We start from the raw sequence: 25,227 nt of genomic DNA, 5'->3' as shown, positions 1-25,227 counted from the left end.
CTACACCAGATCCTAATGATCCAATCCTCGAATGCTATGAACACAATGTCGAGAAGCTAAAAACTGTGCTTCTAGAAACGCCTGACAGTGCTCTCCAACTTGCTGATACGAAGCTAAGAGTGTTCCCATTTAAAGATGTTAAAGATTGCTGGCGAAGACTGAATACCGATGCAAGTCTTGTCAAAGCATGTCAACTTCTGAGGCAGCATTATGGATCAGAACTGATGAGACCCAAGAGTAGTACGAAGGAAAGTAGGGCCGGTGAGGACTTGAAAGGCACAGTTTCAAGAGGAAGTCCAGGTTGTGGGCTTGATGAGAGTAGCAATGAACCTACGGAGGTTGAACATGGCACCGATCCGTCATGGATATCAAGTGTGGTTCATATATTGGATAAAGCACTCATAATGTCTGGCGCCCCTCGCCGTACAGGGCTGATAGAGACTCTTTTATCTACACTACAAAACACGCTTGACTTGAATTATGATACCTCTTTTGCCTCATTTATCTTGCCACCTGGCCCAGTGGAGAATACACGCGCGGCTTCATCTCATCCCGCAAAGAGACAAAAGATAGCTCTCAAGGATAGTCTATTTCCTATGGACTCTGTTCCCGCACCCATTTTGGAATACCCCGTACCTCGAGTCACGGCTCCTACATTCGAAGAGTTTACAGAACATATGTGGAACCGCCGAACGCCAATCGTCATCACCAATGCCATAGATCACTGGCCGGCGCGTTCTGCAAGGCCATGGTCGTCATCGAGCTACTGGGCTGAAAGAACTTTTGGCGGAAAGAGGCTAGTACCAGTTGAAGTTGGAAGATCTTATACCGATGATGGCTGGGGCCAACGAATTATCCCGTTCGCAGATTTTGCAAAAGACTACATATGGCGCGCTGCAGGGCAGAGTGATACTAGTTCGACTACGGAGCAACACGCCCAGACAGGGTATATGGCACAACATGATCTTATAGCCCAGATTCCAGCACTAAAGAATGACATTTGTATTCCAGATTATTGCTATGCCGAACCGCCTGAGCCAGAGCCAGGCACTCCACTATATAAGAAGAAGGCACAGAAAGAGGATGGTAACTTAAACCAACCATTGAAGAAAGACCAAGCCGGATCCACCCTAAAGTCATATAATACAATGGTAAAGGAAACTACAGAGGGCGATGTCTTTAGAAGCCATGTTAGTGAGGAAGATGAAGACAGCGAAGGCCATAGTACTACGCCAGCGGATCCCATAATCAATACCTGGATCGGCCCATCATGGACAATTTCCCCTTTGCACCACGATCCATACCATAATATCCTAGCCCAAGTTGTTGGTGCAAAATATATCCGCCTTTACTCCCCTCATACGCCTGCAAGTCAGATATATCCCCGTGGAAAAGAAGTGGTCAACCCTAAAACCTCAGATGCCACCAGCGTAGGGGGGAAAGGGGGAGCAAACGAAGAGCAGATAGATATGTCCAACACATCTGAAGTTGATATTTCAGCTATCGAACTATCTCCTGCAGAGTTTGAAACCTGGGATAATCTCTGGCCAGGGTTCACAGATACTGAATATATTGAAACTGTGCTGGAAGAAGGCGAATGCTTATACATACCCTCGGGTTGGTGGCATTATGTTCGGGGATTAAAGTCAGGCATCAGCGTTAGTTTTTGGTGGAGCAAATAAGGCCATGAGCCAAGCAGGTAATAGCCCATATTTCCAGCTGGTAAAGCATTAATGGCCTTAGTTAAGACCATTCTTTGTATTGACACTGGACTAGAAGTTAAATTGAAGCTGCTGCCAACGACTTGAGCAATTCCTGAATACAGCATATCCTACCGAGGTCACCCCGAGTAGGCGCGGTGTTAATACAGCTTTGGATATTGGGACATCGACAATCGACATCTAAGCCCACTGTTCTGGGAACTGTATATGCACCAGGCCACCATCGTGGTAACATCTACCCTAGCTTGGGAGTGTAATGTATTCTCGCTTTAATTGTATAGATATCTTTATATCAATCCCTACTCCTACGGTGCACGTCAATATATCCTCCAACTAACTAGGATAAATACTTTGTATTTCATGTGTGCCTACCTGTACAATTAGTTCTAGCCAACCTACCATGCGTGTTTCTATATATAGTATATACCAAGCGATTCGCCTTGCTACCAGACACATTCTATAGATAAATAAATAGTTAGCAAGTAAAAAGCCCCTAAAGCTCACGTATTAAGGGCCATAATATATCACAAGAACATGGTACATATTTTTTTTGTCCTTGAGCTTTCTTGACCTGAATCAAGCTGGAATATTCTCATATTACGTTTACGTTTAAGGGCAATCTGATTTTGAACAGTATATATACGCGTCCTTTGTTTCAGACACGCAAGGGAGGGTCTAGAATACGTTCACAAGAACCACCAAACTCCTATCATTTCAGCTCGCAATCCTGAAATAGAGATTATCTTGGCTTCCATGACTATTGTGCCTAAGAAGGTCGTCAACCCGGTCGATAAGGGGGGGCTTGGGGCTGAATGAAACCAACGTCTATCTCCCCGAGGATGATTAGGGGTACATTAACCAGGGCACCACGCATATCCAAGCATGTGTTATTGCGTACACCTTTAATTCTGGACTTCGCGGGTAAAAAAGGTACAGGAGAACTACCATCGGACAGAAAGCCTTTTGATATATGGGCCTAGTAGCTTGGCTTCTGCAAGGACCCCATACTACTCCGTACGTGCCGTGCAAATTAATATAGTGGTTTATATGCGGAGAGTATGGGGTCGTCTACGGAGTAGAGATTTGATAGTTATCGAAATTTCAAGGTTCCCATGCACTTTTGACAATCTGATAACAGGAGAGTGGCTTAGGTAATCGCAACCCAAAAGGGTAACCTAAACATCTCCGTCTCATCTCCTTCTCTCAAGCTACAACACACACGAACCCCTCGTCCTCTTACCATCCTCGCTAGGGAAAAGGCTGGTAGAAACATCAGTGGTCACCGACGCGGCCGCTTAAGCCACCCAACAACCATCACGACCCGCGTTGAGGCTGTACGGAGTACCTAGGTACCTGTTCAGCTTGTGCCTGCCCGGCGTTCAGGGGCCCGCAAACACGACGATGCACCAATAACCTGAGACCAAGGCCGGTGATATGTGAAGCAGCTCGAGTAATGGAGCATTGCACAAAGCAGGTAAGTCCAAGCAGAGGAACGAAATCGATTGGATTGACGGAACAAGCCATCCTTGTTTCATATACTATATCTGCAGGGCTAGTGGCTATAAGTTGTCAGGTCCAGGAGACGCCATTCGAGTACCTCTGTGCGGAGTTCATCGCGGAAAATGACGTTACAGGTTGTTCCCAGCCCAAGCCAAGAATTTACCCTGTCATAGACGGCTCTTCCCAGCAAATCAGGCCAAAACTCCTCTCAAATTTGACGGTGGGCGCAGTGCGGGTGAGCCCTTAACTATCTCTCCGAGGCGCAACTATTCATATCCGCCCAAACGTCGTATCGCCCCCTTATACGTTCTCTGTACTCTATCTGAATCTGGTCAATGGTCGGAGAAACACTAGAGGATCATCTTGGCTATTTATAGCTTGTCTGAACGTGATCGCAGGGTATTTGCTATTAGGGTTAACGCGGCCGGAAATCGGTGCCGGGGCGTCGAGGATGTCTGCATCTCCGAACCTCAATCTGCCAGTCAATACCGGCGATACATGCGAGGTACGGAGTATCTTGACAGCAGTTACGGAGCACTTTTCCGCCCTTTCTAGCATCTTGCGGAGGCATAAAACTGGGAAGTGACGGCCGCAATCATCATCGGATATCTCGACCGAAGCTGTGTCGATTGAGCAGGGTATGCTGGAAAGGAGAAGGCCAGCGATCTACGAAGTACTCCGTACGGGTACCAACCAGCCAGCGAATCTCACTCCAGGACGGACGGCTCCCGTATACTTTTTCCCCCATACAACCAAGAGGCGCCTCTCAAGGCCAACAGAAAAAATTTCCACCGGGGATATTTTCTAGAAATTGTGGGGATGGGCTCACGGCGTCAACGGCCGCGAATGTCAAAAGAAGGGCGTGCAATATCGGCCAGTCGTTTTCTTATGTCATCGCGGATTGACTTTTGCCTGTCCACCTAGCCCTTCGTCGTTCCCCACAACTCGAATAACAGCCGGCTGACCGATGATATGCAAATGACGGCCGAGTCGGCGCCCACTAGGAAGCCTCTCCACCGTGGATGGTTGTCAGGTTACTGAGTGACTTGCATACCTGCTGACTTGGTGCAATAACGATGCATCTGGAAGCGTCCGTCCGTCGGTAGCGTGACACCGCAACCGTTAGGAAGTTGGCCGCTAGTTACGTACAATTGCGTTAGGAAGGGGAGATTCCCTCCACTCCATTGCCTTGGCCTTACCCGTGGGGTATATCTACAGATATAACAGCGCCGATAATATCTTGCCCACGACCAAACGCGAAACTAACCCCCAAAGGTCAGTTCCGCGTTTTTCTTGTTGGCCTTCAATCAAATAGGCCGGGGGTCTCCCGCATTTTCAGTTAGTGTAAGTCTCTCGATGTCGCACATCCCTTGCCAATATACCTTGCCTAGCGCCAAAAGTTAATTCGCGGCAAATTCTCCATCATCACGAAGGACGTTCTGGATACACCCACTTGCACCAAGCCTCCTCCGTGCAGTAAACGAGAAGTGTGACTCAACTCCCTCGCTGATTTCCAATCTTCTCAGTCTTCCTTTCTAACATTCTCTACCAACATGTGCATGTTTCGTCTTATCTTCCCCTACTGATTACCCCATCCCACTGCGTCAGCCTCGAAAAATATACGAGAAGACCAGTCCGCCTTCATTGGTTGGCTGATTTTTCTTTTGCACGATTGCTATAGCTACAGTAAAATCAATCACCAACTCGTACCTACCCCAGCTTCTCAGCTTATTGGTCTAGCCAGGCCCCTGTGGATACTTTGCGAGCTGGACGGGTTGACTGTATTTATTAAATACTTCCGGTGTCCTCGCAATGGAATATTTTGATTTCGATGAAGCCGCCCGACAGAATGGAGAGGCATTCCGCTACACCGGACTCGGAGAACTAGACCGCCGCACACCTATACCAAACGATTGTCACAGCACAGCATCCCCGATTACTCACCTCTTCAACCAGGCCGGCGATATTCAGCAACCCTCGAGTCTCGATGGAGTCTACCCTATGCACCGCGTAAAGGACCCTTGCTACTTCTGTCGTTGTATGGGATTGGATTGTGTCGTTGCCCAAAGAGGGGTGATGCAAAACGCCTGCACTTGTTGCATTGCCTTGTACCGCGAGTGCAGTTTTACCCGCGCTCTATCTCAAGGAAATCACATCGATACTCTCCGATCCGTGTCTGAAGACGGTGCTGCTCTCAAAAGAAACCGGTTGGGGAAACATTTGCAAAATCCTAATCCTGTCGGCGAAATCAACAACCATTCGGAGGATATTGCGCAACAACCCCGCAAACCTGGGGTAAGATTCTCCCTTAAAGCCATTAAGGTCCTAAAATCCTGGCTTTCAGAGCACGCGTCACATCCATACCCAACTGACGCAGAAAAAGACGAACTGAAATCGAAGACTGGGTTAAACAGAAGCCAGATTTCCAGCTGGCTGGCAAATGCCCGCCGGAGAGGAAAAGTTCGACTTCCACCTCGAACCACCTCGCCATACCCTGGCGCCATAAGTATTCCTGGAAAACGACTGCCTCCTGGTGTTGATATCTCCGAGCTCAACCCCCTTGAGAGATGGAAGCACTCCCCACCGGAAAACGAAGCTGCCTCCGCAAGAGACATTATCCAGGCCATGGCTACCAGCTCGTTTGCTCCCCACGGGGAATCCGAACTACGCGATCCAAAGCCACTTTCACGAAATACGGAATCCAGTAACGATGATTCCTTCTCTAATAAACTAACTGCCCACTCAGTCAGCAGCTACAGCGTGGATACCAACAAGTCTAGTATCTCCGATATGTCATTCGCCTCAGCCTTCTCGCACCGTTCACGCGGCTCATGGAACTCGGCTGATACTCGGGAACGTCGACGCCGTCGTCATAAATCTGCAGCCGCACCAAACCCCTTTCAAAAGTCTAGGGTTGCGCGCATCTTCCAATGTACGTTTTGCACAGATTCATTTCCGACCAAGTATGACTGGCAACGCCATGAAAAGTCTCTGCATCTTGCTTTAGATAAGTGGACATGTGCACCCCATGGTGGAGTAATCACTTCTGCGAATGGACAGGCTGTTTGTGCCTTCTGTCAGCACCCTGACCCAGATGAAGATCACCTCGAATCACATAACTTTAGCACCTGTCAGGAAAAATCTATCCAGGAGCGGACATTCTACCGTAAGGATCACCTTAACCAACATTTGCGTTTGATGCACGGCGTAAAGCTTGCCCCATGGATGGATGCTTGGAAGAGCACTACGACTAAGATCACATCACGATGCGGATTCTGTTCTGCAACATTTAACACATGGAAAGAACGTGTTGATCATCTTGCTGCACATTTCAAGGCTGGGACTGAAATTTCTCAATGGCGAGGTGACTGGGGTTTTGAGCCACACATTGAGAACTGTGTCGAAAATTCAATGCCTCCTTACCTTATCGGGCAGGAGAGGAACACGTTAGATCCATGGGTTGCGTCCAAGGCCTTTAACCTGGCGAAATATGGACGTAACTTTAACAAGGAACATAAAGTTGCCCCAAGTGAGGTATCAGGGGCATCGTCACTTGGAATAACGTTCCGCACTGATGCCAGTTGCTTCAGACGGCTAGAGAAAGAACTTTCGGCGTATATTGCTCGGCTTTTCGACCAGGGTATCGTTCCCACTGACAAGTTGCTACAATCTAAGGCTAGACTGATCGTTTACGGGAGTGATGATACCTGGAACCAGACTTGCGCTGATAACCCTACTTGGCTAAAAGTTCTGAAGCGAAATAATGGCCTTTACGATGACCCTGATGCACAGAACGTTCAACTCGAGGATCTAGGTATGCAGCCACCATTTGCTGCAGACGGCGGTTTACGGCAAGCACCAGCTCATTCAACTAGAGCTCCTGACGCATTGTCCGGTACCATGTCTCCACCATCAGGCCTCGAATCAACCACTACCAGTAACCCTGGCAGCGTTGCGGGCAGCATCAGAAATAGTTCTGACCTTTTAAGGGGCGGAAGTAGCGTCAGCTCGCACAACTTCACACCTTCTCCCAGTGCTCCCAGCCCGAATAATCTCCACCTCTCAAGTTCTACACCTATCAACAGGATTACTACCAACAACGCAGAGGTCGACCCATTTCTAGAGATGGGTTTCGACGCCGAATTCCTCCAACAACTAAGCGATGGCTACGGTGACCTTGGTCGTGTGATTGATGGTCTCGAACTGGATGGCCTAGAATACACCGAAAACGCTGGGGTTGGTTACGGCGACATCCCTAACGGGACATTCAACGTTAAGAATAATAATAATAATTTCGACAACGTCTCAACTTCTGACTCGACACCTGTCACTCCTCTTTCTGGAATGGCCATCACCTCACCGGAGGCAATCTTCGGAGTTGTGTCATCGGGCGGCTCGGTTGAGTCTGTATATATCCCGGGTACATTTGATACTTTACCTTATGATTTTCAACAGGGTTCGGAGCGTTACGGTGGGGAGCTGAACTGATTTTATAGCCCATATCGGCGTGGAGGGGTATGGGGGCAAGGCGCATGCATAAGAGGGATGAATGAAATGCACGATTTTCCTTTCTGAAGACGTGGTGTACAGGTACTTTATAAGTAGCCGCCATTTTTAGCGGATATACTCTGTCCTGGGGACCTTTTCCTCACTATATAATGCATTCGAAGTTAGCTATTTGTTACTCTCCTCTCAGTTATATTTCTCATGCTTACAACGTACATTCTACTTAAGACGTACTTTTCTACTTCAGTCAAACCAACCTCGCAAAATCTTCAAATTTGATAAACTTTTACTACCTCTCAAGATTATATCCTCGCATTCCCATCTTTCTACAGAAGAGAGTCGAGATTATCGCAAGAAGGAGGCTTATCCGAGGAACTTGACTCGACCCAAGAGGGTCAGGCAAACAGAAAATGTCAGGAGAATGGCTCGGAAGTCCCAAAAGGAAAGGCTATAATCAGTCCAAAAGAGAGCCTGAAGTAGACGCTCTCAAGGTGGCTACTTGTATCAAAAGTGACCCCTATTGAGGTCCTAACTAACGATTTGACTATTTGGTCTAGCCAAAGATTTCACTCGGAGAATATGGGCTTTAAAACACCAATAAATAGTGTCCACGAGAATCTCCATTTGGTATCCATCGTCCGACCCTCTTGAGCCCACTAGATACACTGTAAATCTGGCCCTAAAATGCTCCTCCGGCGAAGAACTTGCTTTTTCTTTAATCGTCGTTCCCTGCGTTCCATTTCTTGCGGAGTTATAGGTAGCATTCGCCATAATTGATCCACCCGCAGAAGTTTTTCAGCTCTTTAACCATCGACTTTCTCCTTTGCTGCTACAGGAATATATCGAGGGAGAAGAAACACCCCGAGGAGAAAAACACATCGCATAGACAGGAACCATGGGCGGAGTTGCAATACTATTCTGACTTTCGTATCACATAATACGCTAAAGAATCATGATACAACAACCCTCTGGAGATGCTCGATCCTACACCGTCGCCCTCCTCAGCAGCTTCGACACCGAGTTACAGTGGCATCAAGAGACCATATGCGCCCAATGGATCGCCTAATGCTGGCCTGTTGGAAGTGACCGCTCATTCTGGATCTTTGCAGAGCAACAGCTGCTCCCCGCCGTTGGCAATGTCAGCCATGAGCCGTCCCGGCACCGGTACCAGCCCCCAGAAATCGATCAACCAAGATACACAACCTGCGTCATCGGGTTCGCATTCTACCTTTCGGAACGTGTCGGCCTGTAATCGTTGTCGAATCCGGAAAAACCGCTGCGACCAGCGTCTCCCGCGTTGTCAGTCCTGTGAGAAGGCAAAGGTTCACTGTGTCGGGTACGACCCTGCTACAAAACGCGAAATACCGAGGAGCTATGTCTTCTTCCTGGAGTCTCGAGTCGCATACCTGGAGGGGCTTCTGACGGATAATGGAATTGCGTTCAGGCCTCCTGAGGCGCACGAAGGTGAGGGGGATGAGCTACGCCATCCAGAGCTGGCGCGCGCCGGAGGGGATGCGGCGCATACCAAGGATGGCCGTGGTGGCCTTGAGACCGGAGCGAACGATAAGTTCTCGTTCAACGCTCCGGGAGGTGATGTCAAGATAAAACACGAGTCGAGGGAAGAACGACAGACCAGTCCCCGGTCGATGCCAGCAAAGACGATCCGAGATAATAGAAACAACCAGCATGGCAGGAAATCGCAGGTGGACGATGCGAGTAGAAGAATCGATAAGCTGGTCTCCAGCGTTGGTATGGTTCCTGTTCAAGCGACATCAGACCCTCGATACCTAGGGTCTACGTCTGGCATATCGTTTGCGCGAGTGGTATTTGCTGCCGTGAGAAGTTCGGTTTCGTCTAGCGTTTCCGAACGAGGTTCGATACGACCAGGCTCTCGCCGACAATCAGCAGCTACCACGGCGAACAAGAGTGAAAATGCTGGTACTCCCGGTGGAGGACTAGGAGGCGGCATGCACTCGATGCGAGACTCATATTTCGGCTTACAGACAAAGCCAATAATGAAGCAAGCACCGTTCCCGGATCGTGAGGTTGCTCAAAGGCTCGTGAACCTATACTTTGAATACTCAAACGCCCAAATCCCGATTCTCCATCGAGTGGAGTTTATGGAAGTCTTCAAACGTGTATACTCCACGGAGGAAAAGCAACGATCTGCCCGAGATCTGTATTTCCTGAATATGGTATGTGCTATCGGAGCTGGTATCATCTTTGACGCCAAAGGTGATGGTGATGCTACCTCACAGGAGGTAAAGGAGGAGGACGCTAGACGCAGTACATCTCCTCCACCGGCACACAAACGACGCCGGTTATCGAAGCAACAACACCAACCGGAGGAGTATCACGCATCTGCTGTTGTTCATCTAGAGTCTTGCCTTGGCTCTTCATCGTCTACGGACGGGTTTGGTGGTGGTTTGGAGGAGCTTCAAGCAGTTTTATTGTTGGCAAGCTTCGCTCTCCTTCGACCCGTAGCTCCTGGGCTCTGGTATATAGCTGGTGTGGCTGTGAGGCTTGCCATTGACCTAGGCCTGCACCACGAAGATGGTACTGGCGTCGACTCTGTGGATGAAGTTGAAGTCGCTCGCCGTATGTCTCGCATGGACAGTATAGACGAGCATTCATCCGAGCAAGTTCGAGCGAAGCTAAAGGTCGACCCTCGCGAAAGAGGGAGACGGGAGTTCATACGAGACCTACGTCGAAGGTTATGGTGGTGTGTCTATTCATTTGACCGGCTGGTTAGCACCTGCGTCGGTCGTCCATTCGGTATCACCGACCAGGTCATAACTACCGAATTCCCGTCCCTCCTCGATGACGAATATATCACCAAGGCAGGATTTGTTACAGCGCCGAAAGGCGCGCCTACGTATAAGCTTGTTGCTCATCATTACTTTAAACTACGTCTCCTTCAGTCCGAGATCCAGGAAGTTCTACAATACCAACAAGCAATGCTAGCAAGGAAAAAAGGCAGAAACCGGAACAACTCGTCCATGCATACGAATCTCCCTTCTCCATTCTTGCAAAAGTTTGACAGTTTCCGCTCCTGGAGGCAGGATATTCACAGACGCCTTGATGAATGGATCCGGTTGTCGCCTCAGCCCCATGAAATAGGCGTGCAATTTTCAACCCAGTTTCTAGAACTTAATTACTGGCAAACACTTATAAGCCTCTACCGCCAGAGCTTGACCGTTCCGAAACCCCTGGCCTCGGAGAGAACGCCAACTGAAGATGTGTCTAGCCCTTCACTAGCAAGCATAGAAGACCCCGAGGATGAGGATGACGTTTATTCAATGGTTGCCGAAGCGGGTCAGAAAGTATTACGGATTTATCGACAACTACATCGTGTGCGATTGGTTAATTTTACCTATCTCGCGACTCATCATCTGTTCATGGCTGGTTTGTTTTCCCGTCCATACGTAGTTGGGGATAGGCTGATCTAACTGAGATGATTAGGTATATCATTTTTATATGCCATTTGGCATTCGCCTGCCGTCAGAAGTAGACTTGTAAGTTGTTTCCAATTTCTATTCCTGTCTTTCCCCCTTTTCTATTGGAAGGAACAGCAGCTAAAGATACATGGTAGACGCTTGATGACGTGGACTTCACCGTCCTAGCGGCAACTTCGGTGCTTAAAGATTTAATTGAGAAGTGCCCACCTGCTGAAGCCTGCCGGGATGCATTTGAGCGCATGAGCAAAGCAACTGTCCAAATGGGATTATCCACTACGGGTTTTGGCCAACAAGTAGGTCCGACTGGGGATCGATTGTCCACTCACAACGCTAGCCCTCAATCGCGACAACAGAACCAGAGTCCGATTTCGGATAGTCAATATTTCCATGACACATCATTCCAGAAGGGCTATTCTCAGCAGCAGTACACCCCTAGCTCTAGGATCTCGCGACCGCTGGATTCCATACCAGAACAGCCTGTGGAACCGCGCACAACTGAACCTGGCACGGATAACCGCTTTAGCATCACAAGTTTCCTATCCCCCACTATTGATACCTCAAAGATTAGCAAAGCACAGTCCTCTTCTCCTCCACAGCAACAGCAGCACCATGAACGTAGGGATATACCTAACCGTGCTGCTTCTACCACCCCTGAAAAACGGTCCCCGAAATCCGCCACGCGCCAGTTGGGAGACCCGTTCTCGCATAATCAGTTCGGGGACCATCTACCAACCGCACATCATCATCATCAACAGCAGAAGCATCATCAGCAGCAACAACATCATCAACATCAACAACAACACCACCACCAACCCAACCAACAACATTACACGTATACCAATCCATTTGAAAACCGCACCCCACAGCCTCATCACCAACAACAGTTCCATTCCCCACAGCCTCCTAGCCAAGCAACAACACCGTTCTATCTCTCCGGGCTCGACTTTCTTGATGGGCCACCCCGTCCGTTTACCTCGGATAATCACATAGTATACACGAGCGGCCCAGGAGTTTCAGACGTCGACATGTCAACGCTACCACTATACTCACCAGATAGCGCACATGCTGCTCTGACTGGAAACAGTGCTCTCGACCTAGGCTTTGGCGTAGGTATGGCCGTCGATTTCCAGCATGACTGGAGCGAAAATACAGGGTTTGACCTGTTTGACGGCCTATTCTTTGGTGGCGGGGGGTGATTTATTGGCCTTTGGCTAGTGCTATATACGCTTTATATTATGCGTTGAACATCTAATAGCAACCCCTCATATACCGCTCCATGATGGAATATGGAAGCAGGGTGTATATATCCTCCTATATATTGGATAGGATGGCCGCTTTATGTTGCGTCCTGAGCAGGTCTCCTTTTCCATTTATTTCTTTTTTCTACTTGATGAACTGAATGATACCTCGTCCTATGTCCTATTTTATTGTCTTGTTTAGATCACGATGTTTGCTACTGCGAGTTCTCTTATTTAGATTATCGGTATATAGTAATATGATACCCCTTAGTATATCATCAAACTGTGTGAGTACTATATTGCTACACCCTCTTATTCTTCTACCCTATCCCCTGCATATATCCCCTGCATCTTGCAGGCAGTGACGCACTAGAAATACGAAGAACATCCCTGCCATCGACAACACAGCCATACATAAGACCCTAAAATGCCCAAAAATGCCCATCTTGGCCATATTCCCACTGGGATTGGGCATCAGGACCCTAAATGAAGCTGAGAATCTGCGGTGATTGGAGCCATACACGGCCAATACAAGGCTGACCGCAAACTAGCACTATAAATACCAATAGTACCAAACTTACCATACCGATCTTACGAGCGATAAGAAGCTTTGACTTTTTGGACAGGAACCTCTATATTTATAAAAAGGGAACAACTTCAGCAACAGGACTCAGCCTCGAAGACGACTTGCTGCTCTTGAAGGAGGGCGCAGACGAGCGTTAGCATAAGCCGGAGCCTGGCCTGTACCGGCTCTCCGTCTTCGATCAGCCTTCTCTCGGCCAGCTGGTAAGCACCAATCCTGCCCTACAGCTTCATCCCGTCTCCCTGGGGCGTACTGCTACCCAACTTCCCCCCAATCAGACCGCTTCACACGTTGAACTAAAACTTCTTGACCAGGCAGTTCTGACAAGTGTCGACCTAGCATACAGCTTCTTAAAGGACAAGTCGCAGTCATTCCGCAACTCGAACTGACAACACGCTGCGACCTGCAAGACCGACAGCGGCTAGTAACCACTAGCAACCAACACGAGCAACACTGCACAACAAGAGAGGAGACTCTATATCGTGTTCTAAACCCGAGCTTCAGCCAAGGACACAAGATGATATTATTAATTTTAGAGTGAATTCTCTTTGGTTTGGTAAATATCGTCGTTGTCGCGAATTCGAGCCTCGCCTATAGCCACCCCCGTCTCAGTCGCCAGCTAGTGGCGACCACAAGCCAGCAACGATGGTGAAGCCGGATGTGTCGAGGGATTATTATGCAGACTTGGGGGTTGGACCCAATGCAGACCAGGAAGAGGTCAAAAAGCAGTTTCGGAGACTTGGTGAGAAGGCTACTCTGCTATCCCCTTATCTGAAGAAGACTGACATGTCCCTTTTTTTTATTTGCGACTATATAGCTATGAAATATCACCCTGACCGAAACCCTGGAAAGGAAAGCGAGTATAATTCGAAGTTTCAGGCAATTCAGGCCGCACATGAAGTATTGGTTGATCCCCAGCTGCGGCTGAAATATGATACTGGTAGATTGAGAGCTGGCTATGGAAAGCTCTACGGGCCTCCAAGGACTGCTACTCCGTCCCGACAGGCTCCTCCACAGCCAACCCCAAACACGACTCGAAAGCCACAGGCTAGCTATACGACTCATCAATATGCTAAGCCATCCAACGCATACCCGGGGGCGTACCCCCCTCCCCCATCCTCAAACGCCCAAAAGTACGCAAGTTACGCGAAAGCGGGTGCACAGAAGTTTGATAAGGTATATGAAGAGTCTCGCGCCAGGGCAGAAGCCTTCCAAGGATTCCAAGACATGAAAAATAAGCAGCCTCAACCTCAGATGCCTGGAGGATGGACGAACTTTGACCCACGAACAGGTCGCTCATCTACACATGAGAAACCACAAACTAAGCCCCGCCCATCCCATCATCAAAGAGGTCAATCGGCATATCATGCCTTTGCAGAAGAAGCACGGAGATCCGCGGAGACACCTACTCCTGAGAGGTCGAAATCGACAAAGGCAAAGAATGGCTTTGCACCAAGGACTGCTGGAGGGGACGAGCCAATGGCGAAATGCGCAACATCATACTACAACGTTAGGAGTGACAAACATCAAGCTGCAGATCCGATGTCCTATTTCTATGAGCCAGCCCCGTCTCCAACTGCGAAGAAGCAGCAAGGATATGATGACATGCCAGACTCGGCTACGCCTAACCTTCAAAGAACAAGCAGCAAATATGCCACTGCTGGTGGAGAGAGAACTTACATGTCAAAAGGGGGTATTAACCGTTCTACTAGTGTCCGCGAAGAGACGTCACGATCACGAACCAACCCGCCTAGCCCGATTATCCCTACCGCTAATCCCGGAAGACACCACAGCGCCAGCCCAAAACTAAAGCCAAACAGACAATCGACGTTCTCCGCTTCTTCCTCCTCTTCCACGTCGTCCAGTGACACCGACGATACAGATGAAGTGATCCCAAACTTCCGTCCAAAGGCAGTCCCCCGAAGCAGACTCGCCCAGAATAAGCCCACCTGGAAACCCAATTTCCCCGATAATAAGACTTCAGGAACTGGTGAGAGTCCATTCGGTTGGGCGATGGGACCAGATTCATGGCTCTTCGCTGAAATTGGCGGCTCCCCTAGCCAAATGCCGTCCAGCTCTAAAAAGTGGTATGGGAATGCTGACAATAACCCTCAAGGATATGGCCCGACTACTCCAAGGAATAACCCATTCGGCAACGACGCCCCCTTCCCCAGCGAGACTCGCCGAGAATCCTCGATAGGCCGCACGATCCCCCCGATGCCTAACGTGAGCTCTTTTAGAGCGACCTCAACGGAGGAACGTAGGCCAAGTGCCGCAACTATGTATGAACCTACCCCTACACCCAAGCCCTCAGCACGGAATTGGTCAGAGAAATGGGGATTTTTCCAGAAATCCGGCAGCACAGCTGTCCCCCACCTCCCAACATTGTGGGCTTACCCTGCCAACATACTTCCAAGCACATACACCTCCCCAAGAATAACCAAAGAAGGCGATGAGGAAGAAGAACATGCTGCATTCAACACTGATGATGCAGGGAGAATGCCTCGCAAATCTTGCCCTGGCAATCAAGATCCGTCACCATCCAACCCACTGAGAACAAGAGCTGACTATTTTACCAACACAAACAGTTTCAACCAACCAAATAATGACAACCAGCCTCTCCCAAATGAAGGCATGCTCCATGCTAAGTCTAAAAGCAAAAGCTATGAAAGCTTTAACTCTGGATTTTCGCCAAATGAGTGGAACTTTGCGTTCTCTAATACCGCACAGTACTTTGCCCCCCGTACATCAGGAGAGACTGCAGGTGCATCTCAGAATAAATACAGTAATAGGCCGCGATCTCACTCCCGCCCTACAACATCTCAGTCAACTGAGTCACCACAGAAGTCTTCGAGTCCTTTCAGAGACTTTAAGGAGAATAAGCCAACTCAGCCATCGCCATTTAAGAACACCACGTTCTCAACCGAAAAGCTGTCTGATACTCTGAACGATAGGACATCGTGGTCTATACCCACCACTGATAATTCTCAGCAAAATGTGCTATTTGGCCAGAACCAAAAGGTCTCTAAGAAACGGGCAGCAGGCCCAAAACCAGTCAGCATAAGTTCGGAGGCAGAGGAAGAAGATGCGACATTTGCACCTAATGAGGTTCATGGAGACAAACCGGTCCCTATGGGCCTAGTTGATGAAATGGATGTTGATGAAGAACTTCCCACCGTCAATGCACAGAATCCAAACCCACAAGGAATGAACAAGCCAAAGTTTCCTGTGCATCAAGCTTTTGCTACATCTAATAAGTCAGGGGGGAAGACTGAATTGTTTAGCTTGAAAAAACTTGGGCTTGTCAACCCCTTCACGTCAAGTAACTCAAAGGGCATCGACGACCTGAAGGACCTTAATTCATCGTTGCCCTTCAAATCAGAAGCAAGCAGTGACAAGCCTTCCCAGCGCCCTATTCACCCACGCGATCTCTCATTACCGAAGCCACCTAAACCTCCGACCCCTCCTACAATTGTAGGACCTCCGCCAACGCCTCGAACAGCAATGGAGAAAGCCTCTCTGCCCCAGGCGCCATGGGAGGTATACATGTTGCAGATGCAAGCTTACATGCGTGAATGGAATTCCTTCAACCGTACCATGCTAGCTCACTTTAACGAACGACAGAACCTGGTGGAGACGGCCTTGGCTCCCGGATGGATGAGGGCGATGGGGGACAGCAGTCGTGTGAAACTTGGTGATGCCGATGATGGAGGTAATGTTGGGGATAGCAAGGAGGATCTTCTTATCAACGGCAAGGGCAAGGCAGGCTACAGCGAGTACCTTCGTGGCATCGAAGAGGATTTCGTTGTTCGGCAGCATTGGGATGTTGCCTGGGAACGACATCGGAGTTGTATACTGGATCTTGGGAGAGTCCGCGAGTGGCTACGCAGTGGACACGGCAATGGGCAAGGCGGCTTCCAGCCATCGGGGATCAAGGGCCCGTTGAATTAATACTCGATTTCGGTGTTCATATTTAACTTCAATGAACAACAGGGGCGGCAGTCAGTTGACTTGGGCGGTATTTTACTATTTTACTGTTTATCTTTTCATGGGGCCAGCGGTTATTTTGATGAGGACACGAGTCAAGGCTTGATCACAGCTCTATCTCTCTCTCTCTCTCTCTCTCTCTCTCTATTCTCAGACAGCTCCTTTCTTGTCTTTCCTATTTGCATTGTACAAGTACGTCATGTCCTTTTCTCTTCTGCCATCTTCAGAGCCGGCGTTTGCAGGAGGTGTTCTCTCCAAGATACCACATGTGTTTTAATATACTCGGCGCAGTTTTTAGAGCCAAAGACCATACTAGCTTATGCCGTCGTCATATTAATATATCAGCCTTCCTCTCTCGCTTGCCCCTGGATATATAGCATTATATCATGGTCCAGACAAGCCTTCGCTAAGCCTTGCTGAAGACACCCTACTGGCTGCCCCGCGACAAAGCAATGAAGCATAAAAGAACGTCGCAATCACCGTCTCGAGTGCAATAGTCAAGGGAACTCTCTGCTGAATTTTGCATCTTTCTCCAGGTTTCATCCTGCGTTTTTCTTCGTGGTCGAATCGGGCTTGGCTCCGGATCTCGGCGAGTTGCGCGACTAAAAGTTCTCCCGGTCACTGATTCTGAGCCATCCCACCAACTTCTGCTCTTTTTTTATATTCTTCTTCTTCCCCTTCTGCTTCTTCCTCTGCTTCCGTTGACACTGTGAGATCGCTGCAGACGATACGTAGACGTTCCTCTCGCTCCTCGCGCCGGTGTAACATGGTGACAATCGTGCTGGGGTCCCAATGGGGGGACGAAGGTCGGTCTTCCCCGCTTACTATAAAGACTCGGAGGGAGAAACATATATATATATCTAACATACGTATAGGAAAGGGCAAGATCACTGATCTGCTCTCACAGAATGCTGAGCTCTGCTGCCGGTCTGCTGGCGGACACAGTGAGTCCCTGCAATTCCGTATCTTGTTCATCCCACTTCCCCGTACGCTGACTCGAATTTGACCAGATGCCGGCCACACCATTGTCCACGATGACATCACCTACGACTTCCATATCCTGCCCTCTGGCCTCGTATCGCCTACCTGCGTCAACTTGATCGGTGCCGGAACCGTCGTCCATCTACCGAGCTTCTTCAAGGAATTGGCTTCTCTCGACGGGAAAGGGTTGAACAACACCCGGGAGCGTGTGTTCATCAGTGATCGTGCACAAATCTGTTTCGACCTACATGCCGTTGTAGATGGACTAGAGGAGGCCGGACTCGGTAAACGCAAGGTAGGGACCACTGGGAAGGGAATCGGTCCTTGCTACAGTGACAAGGCCGCAAGGCGGGGTGTCAGGATCGGTGATATCTTGGATGAAGGTGTGTTGGAGTCTAAGCTAAGGAGCTTGGAAGCTGGTTACCGGAGAAGATTCGGCGACTTGGACTACAATGTCGAAGACGAGATTGCTAGATTCAAGGTAGTTATCTATACACCTCCCCCGCATTGTCCAAGTCTAACGTCAAATATAGGAATACCGAAATCTCCTAAAACCACATATTGTCGATCAATTGAGCCTCATCAAGAAGTTCGAGGACAAGTCCGCCTCTATCCTAGTTGAAGGTGCCAACGCCCTGATGCTCGACATCGACTACGGAACGTACCCATACGTAACGTCCTCCTGCACCGGACTCGGCGGAGCCATTCAGGGAGTCTGCCTAAACCCGACCGCGATCAAATCCATAGTTGGCGTCGTCAAAGCCTACTGCACACGCGTTGGCTCCGGCCCCTTCCCCACCGAACAGCTCAACGAGATCGGTGAAAGATTGCAGGTTGCCGGTCGTGAATTCGGCGTAACGACCGGGCGTAAAAGACGTTGCGGTTGGCTAGATATGGTCTTGCTAAAATACAGCACGAGAATCAACCACTACACCGCGCTCAACTTGACCAAGCTCGACATCTTGGACGATTTTGATGAGATCAAAGTCGCTGTCGCCTACAAGCTTGACGGCAAGGAGCTCGAGTCTTTCCCGGCTAGCGCTGAAGCCCTAGAAAATGTTGAGATGGTCTACGAGACTCTTCCAGGATGGAAGTCGACGACCATGGGTATCTCCAAGTGGGAAGATCTCCCAACGAATGCTCAGAAATATGTTGAATATATCGAGCGTTCGATCGGTGGTGTTCCCATCAAATGGATCGGAACTGGGCCAGCTAGATCGCACATGATTGACCGCAATTAGCGGGACATCCCTTTCCCTTCCTTGTTTCCTTTTACTGATTCTCGTGTGTATGACCTCAGTGGGATTATACATTATCGTGTACTTTAGAGTACATTTCAACACTCAAGATCTTGTGTTTCAGGGCAGTCCAGGGTTTTCTTTAGGGCCAGGAGCATACCATCTTTTCCTTTTTCCTTCTTTCGATTACTTCGACCAGTACACCGGTTGGTTTAGAAATATACGACAGCAAATCGGCGTAGCGGTTCGGCAGCTCCATAACTCAACGCCCCTTTTCTTACAGTAACTAAATTATAAAAGTGCTTATCTATCTAATTCTTTGATAAACATTCAGTACTCTCCTTTTCATTTCATCTTCTATTCGCTATCGAGCAGTGTTTCAGGTCTCAAGCCAAGCGCGGCTATCTGCATAGAGAGCCTGCAACCACCAACCATCCATTAACCTCAGGCTTATTGTCAAACATCACCATCACCACATTTCTATTCATAGCCACCCGGGCGCTTACAGCCATTGACTTGTTCCTGCAGAGCCATTCACAGTCTATTCTCACGGTCTATGAATACTGCTTTATCGCGGAACTTACCACCATGACAGGCTCAACTGTGTTCTTCCTCTCCCTCAGCTTCTCTCCTCATGTTTCTGGTAAACATCTTCTCTTCTCTATAAAAATATTTTATGGCCTTGTACCATAATACCCTCTACACGTCTATACAACTATTTTAATCCGAACTACAACTAAGGAGGTAACTTGCCTGTTTCCTTCTACTTGGAAGTTGAGTGTCCTGGGCTAACCAACCGCTAGATCTCGAAGCGAAATGGAGACGTCCACACGCGACAGCATGCATTCTCGAATGCGGCTCGAACAGCTGGCTGCCAATATGGGTGTATACATGAATATGAAATTTCCTCGCATCACAAGGAAAGACACAGTCTCTTCGTTCAACCAGCAAGATAAAGATGCAGCGGAAGCACTCGCAAAGCAGAAGCGCCTCGAAGCCTTTTCAGCAAAATCTCACGTCTTCAGACGCACTCCAAGCAAACGCAGCTTCAAGCGGGATGAGCTCTACTCTGCCATAGAGGCAGTCATTCGAAATGATGGGTCACTCGGTATGCTAGAGTACCTGTTAACGCAGCTCAAAGACACAAAGGCGAAGAAGAGCTTTTTCAAATCCCAGGAAAACCCGATGGCCATCGACATGACCGATTTGCTAAGACTCGCGACAGAGAAGAGAAACTCGAGTTTTCTAGAAATTCTAGCCCCCCACGTTGATCAATGGGGGCTTGATGCGTCGCTGGGCCTCGCAGTTGCGAGCATGGATTTGCATTGTATCAAGGCTCTGCTACAGAACGGGGCGGATCCCAACTCATGTCACCAACAATTTGTCACGGCCGTTGGTAATGGACATGTTGCCGTCGTTGAGATGCTAGCTGGAACCGAGAAGAAACTAAATGACGCTTGTCTGGATGAATCATTGCCAGTGGCTGTGTCGATAGGGTCTATGCGGTTGATATTGTGTCTGCTACATAACGGTGCAGACGCGGACACGGATCAGGTTTTGGAGACTGCTGTTCGGGCCGGACGACTCGATATTACCGCTGCTCTTGTACTCGCTAACCGACCTCCTTCTCGTGTATCGCTCGATTGTGCAGCAGGAGCCGCATTCAATTTAAAAGGTCTTAGCGATGACGAGCGTGAGTCTCTAGTGGAACTTCTCCTTTGTGCCGGCGCGAATGGAGATAGCGTCGCGAGAGCATTAGTGAGCTCAGTCGCAGCTAACGATAAGCGGTCCGTGGCTCTCATCGTCTCCTATAACGGAAACGTCGCATACAATTCGTGTGAAGCCATCATAACTGCTATCAACGGCGGAAATCTACACTTACTTGATATCTTGTTCAAGGGCGACATCGACCCCAATACCGCCTCAGTGGCACTATCTAGGATACCCGAGGTTGTATCGAACCTCTCTCCGACAAAGAAGCTCTCAATTATTTCCCACTTCGTAGAGTGCGGTGCATACGGAAAGCCACTCAATCAATGCTTAGTTGGCGCAGTACAAAAGAACGAACGGAGCTTGGTGGACTTGTTGATCAAACATAAAGCTTCGGTTGATTATGATGACGGATATGCACTACGACTGGCTATTTCATCAGGCTCTCTACCGACTTTCAAGAAACTACTTGAAGGAAGGCCCTCACAAGCAACCCTGGGCCATTGCTTCAGCTTGCTACCCTCGATACCGCCACGGTTACAACTAACGGTCGCGAAGGAGCTATTGACCGCTGGTGCAAGAGGAGAAGCAATCAATAAATCGCTTATTGGCGCCGTTATAGGGGATTTCCCTGCCGAAAGAGAGCAGCTTATTGAGCTGTTCGTGAGCTACGGGGCAGACGTGGATGTTGAGAATGGAAAATGCTTAGAAGAATCCGTGAAGGTAGGAGACATCATTGTGCTCAAGCTGTTGCTCCAAGGAAGGCCTTCATCGTCATCCCTTTCACGAGCGATTGTCCCAGCAGTCTCCCTACGAGATCGAATCCTTCGGTTCTCTATCTTGGATCTCATCCTTAACTCTAGAGAAGCCAGTGGGCCCCAGATCGACCAAGAGTTGGTTACATTACTTAAGGAGGACCCCCTTGATATTGTCGCAGTCAACTTATTCCTCGAAAAAGGGAAAGCAGACATTAATTCTAATAATGGCGAACCCATCAAACAAGCATGTCGAATGGATGATCCTGAATTGCTGAAAATTATCTTGCAGCACCAGCCTTCTGTTGACGCACTCAACGCTGCATTCCCAGTCGCCCTAGCATCACAGAATATCTCGGCTCGCTACAAGATGTGCTACAAACTCTTGCTTGCTGGTGCCAACGGAGAGGCCTTGGATTCAGGCCTTGTTACGGCCCAGCAAAGCTCACTGGCTGATTCCCGCCTGATTGAGTTACTCTTAGCATATGGTGCAAATGTCAACTATAACAAAGGAGCAGTTATCCAGAGAGCAATCGATACTTCCAATGAGAAGCAGTTAGCGCTACTGGTATCGAAGTTTCCCACAACTCTTACTTTATCAGTTGGGTTGGAGCGATTGCTTAAAGTTGATACTGAAAAGAGAAACGAAATGGGCAAAATTCTGCTAGATGCTACGCAAAATCGTATCCCTGAGGTGCTGGATACTTTGCTCGCTGAGGCTATCATGCTGAACAAAGGCGACATCATATTCTTAAAGATGATAATCCAGTATGGCGCTTCTGTCAATTTTCGACAAGGAGCGGCCATCATTAACTCCATAAATGGGCGACGATTCGACGTGTTTAGCCTTCTGTTGGACCAACAGGCCAATCAAGGAACACTTGAAGCCGCATTCAAAGCATGCTGGGCATTGAAAGGTTCAGAGCGCTTGCAGTACATCTCCCGGGTGCTTGGAGCTGGTTACAAAGACGATCTAGTTGACGCCGCGCTACTTGAATCTGTTCAGGAGACACCCTGCGACCACGATGCAATTAAATTATTACTTACTTATGGAGCATCGGTGCATTATAGCCGCAGTCAGTGTTTGGTTCACGCAGCGATGTCTAAGGATATTTTGACCTTGGGCCTACTTCTGGAATATATGTCCGACAGGGCGGGCGTCACTTATGCCTTCGGTAAACTGATATCTACGGATACAAATAATTGGTTGACAAATACTGGATATTCAACCGTGGAATTGCTCCTTCGTAATGGGGCGTCCGGTGAAGTGCTGAGCCTTGCCTTGGTTACCGCTGTCGAAACGTCTGATTCTAATCCAAAATCTCCCGATTTTGTCGAACTCTTCCTTCAATATAAGGCCAACGTTGATTATCAGGATGGCCGGGCGTTAACAGCTTCTATTTCCGTCGGAAAACCTCTGTTAACCAAGGCGATACTAAAGTCGAGTACCTCGAGTCAGAATATCAACGCAGCATTTTTGTGCATATTCAGCTCCAATTTGACTGAAGAAGTTGCCATTGAGTTATTCGATATTTTCACCCAGGTTAACTTGGATATCCAGGCATTGAATGGTAACGTATGGTCTTCAAAGGACGAAATTGAGGCTCCTGAGCCAGTTACATTCCAATGCCTTAGGAAATGGCCTCGAGGTAGCAAACTCCTGGGTCGTCTACTTGAAGCTGGAATTCATGTAGATAAGCCAATTCCCTACGTGATCGAGGAAGAACACGGCTTCGAACAGGTATCCCTTCTTTTGTGGGCACTTCTTCAACCGCAACAACTGATAAGCCCCTACGTTTTTGAATGTCTTCTAAAGCATGGAGGTAAGTTTCCAGTATAAATCCCACGCTTATGGAAGCCATGTCCACTGCTAACAACGAAATTTTTGGTCTAGCTGATCCAAATTTCCAGTCATCTAGTTCAATGGTGACACCGTTACTGGTCGCTTCAACAGATAGGACACCAGATATTATCCGAAAACTCATTCAGCATGGAGCAGTAGTTTCGGTTATGGATAGGTATGGCGTAACGCCTCTTATCAATGTTAGCAGGCGGGGTGAACTAACAACTATGCGCTCCCTCATTGATGCTGGTGCCATCGTCGATGATGGCAGTCTTCACGAAGCCTCGAGAGGGCTACAGTCAAGTGCCGTTCAACTTTTATTGGACCACGGCCACAATCCAAACTTCCCTTCCATGCTTCACGATGGACGCTGCGCTTTAGCCGAACTGTGTCTTAAGACAGAATCACCAGGAACCTCTCTGGTTAAGATTAGACAGACGATCGATGCGCTTGTATCAGGGAAAGCTGACTTGACTATTCAAAGTCAAGGAAAGCCACTCATATACCATGCCCTTGATAATCCGACGTCATGTATCAGCACCACTACTGCCTTGCTGGCAAGCAGAATGTGGAGGCTGATCAACAATGACTTCAACCATTACACCTGTGACGGATATGTTTATTCACCAGCCACCTACGTGACTAGAAATCTCGCGCAGAGCCCCTCGGAATATGCCCCGGAACTCCTTCACATCTTAAAAGCTAACGGCTGTAAGGATGTATTCTACAAATGTGAAGGCTCCCAACCACCAGATATGGTCGGAGCACCCCCTGAAGTTATCGCTGAAGAGCGAAGGCGCAAAACTCGCATTCAACGCATGCAGGAACAAGAAGAAGACCATCAGATATCACTCCAACGTGAGCGTGATGCTGCTGATCAACAACATCAAATAATGACTCGTGCTCATCACCTTCGAACTCTACATGATCGCGAGATAGCAGATGAACGAGATGCAGCTGTCGAGCGATCCAACAAACTCCAACTACGCCTTGAGGCCGAATCTGCTTCTCAACGCCAACGATTTGCTGTCCAGCAACAGTTAGCAGACCAAGAACAGCTGCGTATGATGAGTCAACTTCGTCTTGAAGCTGCTGAGAGGCAGGGAAGACTACAAATTGAAAACGATAAACTTATGGCACACACTCAGCATAACCTCTTAGAGGCTAAAATTGCAGTGGAATCGAGGAGAATCAAAGAACTGGAGGCTGCCAATGAGAGACAATATCATAGAGATTCAGACTTGCTTTCACGCCAGGAGCGAATGTTAGCGGATCGGAAAGCATTTATGGCTGCTCCAGCAGCTGCATTAGGGGGTGAATCTGGCTTGTCCATGCCAGAGCCTCAACGGCAACTGACTTATACAGGCTCAGAGCTGGACTAATTCAAGGACTTATTTATGCTATAGACAGCCTAGCGTCGGGAGTAGATCGATATCTCATTGAGTGGAATATTTTGTTGGAAGATGCATCTTCGTCTAGTGTACATGAAGCCATAGCTAATCAAAAATGCAAGTGAGGAAGAAATACAAAGGATAGAATGAAACATTAGCCCAGCTCGAAGAAACGTAGAGCCTCAACCACAAAAAGAGACGAGATATTAACAGACATATATCAAAAGGGTAATAAAAGTACATTCATGAGAAAAAAAGTTGGAGGGTAAAACAAGAACTTCTACCATGTTTTGAAAATGAGCGCCGACTCCGTCAT

General features: G+C 48.5%; 6 protein-coding genes across 6 annotated transcripts; all 6 read left to right on the top strand.

Annotated features, from left to right (window-relative positions):
• Nucleotides 1–404: 404 nt before the first annotated feature.
• GIQ15_00767 (jumonji domain containing 5) lies at nt 405–1,682 on the top strand (the record flags this gene model as incomplete). Its single annotated transcript, XM_033548184.1, has 1 exon — nt 405–1,682. One exon carries the CDS (start codon nt 405–407, stop codon nt 1,680–1,682), a length of 1,278 nt encoding a protein of 425 aa, XP_033409135.1.
• Nucleotides 1,683–5,033: 3,351 nt separating this feature from the next.
• Nucleotides 5,034–7,709, top strand: GIQ15_00766 (uncharacterized protein; the record flags this gene model as incomplete). The annotated part of the gene is made up of 1 exon (XM_033548183.1): nt 5,034–7,709. The coding sequence occupies one exon, from the start codon at nt 5,034–5,036 to the stop codon at nt 7,707–7,709; it is 2,676 nt and encodes an 891-aa protein (XP_033409134.1).
• Nucleotides 7,710–8,701: 992 nt separating this feature from the next.
• GIQ15_00765 (putative C6 transcription factor (UaY)) lies at nt 8,702–12,381 on the top strand (the record flags this gene model as incomplete). Its single annotated transcript, XM_033548182.1, has 3 exons — nt 8,702–11,132; nt 11,190–11,242; nt 11,320–12,381. 3 exons carry the CDS (start codon nt 8,702–8,704, stop codon nt 12,379–12,381), a joined length of 3,546 nt encoding a protein of 1,181 aa, XP_033409133.1.
• A 1,270-nt stretch (nt 12,382–13,651) lies between these two features.
• On the top strand, nt 13,652–16,957 carry GIQ15_00764 (DnaJ domain-containing protein; the record flags this gene model as incomplete). Its single annotated transcript, XM_033548181.1, has 1 exon — nt 13,652–16,957. One exon carries the CDS (start codon nt 13,652–13,654, stop codon nt 16,955–16,957), a length of 3,306 nt encoding a protein of 1,101 aa, XP_033409132.1.
• An 802-nt stretch (nt 16,958–17,759) lies between these two features.
• Nucleotides 17,760–19,215, top strand: GIQ15_00763 (adenylosuccinate synthetase; the record flags this gene model as incomplete). Its single annotated transcript, XM_033548180.1, has 4 exons — nt 17,760–17,799; nt 17,869–17,937; nt 18,004–18,455; nt 18,508–19,215. The coding sequence occupies 4 exons, from the start codon at nt 17,760–17,762 to the stop codon at nt 19,213–19,215; spliced, it is 1,269 nt and encodes a 422-aa protein (XP_033409131.1).
• An 813-nt stretch (nt 19,216–20,028) lies between these two features.
• GIQ15_00762 (uncharacterized protein) lies at nt 20,029–24,902 on the top strand (the record flags this gene model as incomplete). The annotated part of the gene is made up of 2 exons (XM_033548179.1): nt 20,029–23,500; nt 23,572–24,902. The coding sequence occupies 2 exons, from the start codon at nt 20,029–20,031 to the stop codon at nt 24,900–24,902; spliced, it is 4,803 nt and encodes a 1,600-aa protein (XP_033409130.1).
• Nucleotides 24,903–25,227: the final 325 nt, after the last annotated feature.

This window comes from Arthroderma uncinatum (assembly GCF_011692745.1).
Source record: "Arthroderma uncinatum strain CBS 119779 chromosome Unknown scaffold1, whole genome shotgun sequence".
In the NCBI taxonomy this organism is placed as follows: Eukaryota; Fungi; Ascomycota; class Eurotiomycetes; order Onygenales; family Arthrodermataceae; genus Arthroderma; species Arthroderma uncinatum.
The sequence above is the reverse complement of the archived record's forward strand: the minus strand, read 5'-3'. Positions and strand labels throughout refer to the sequence as shown.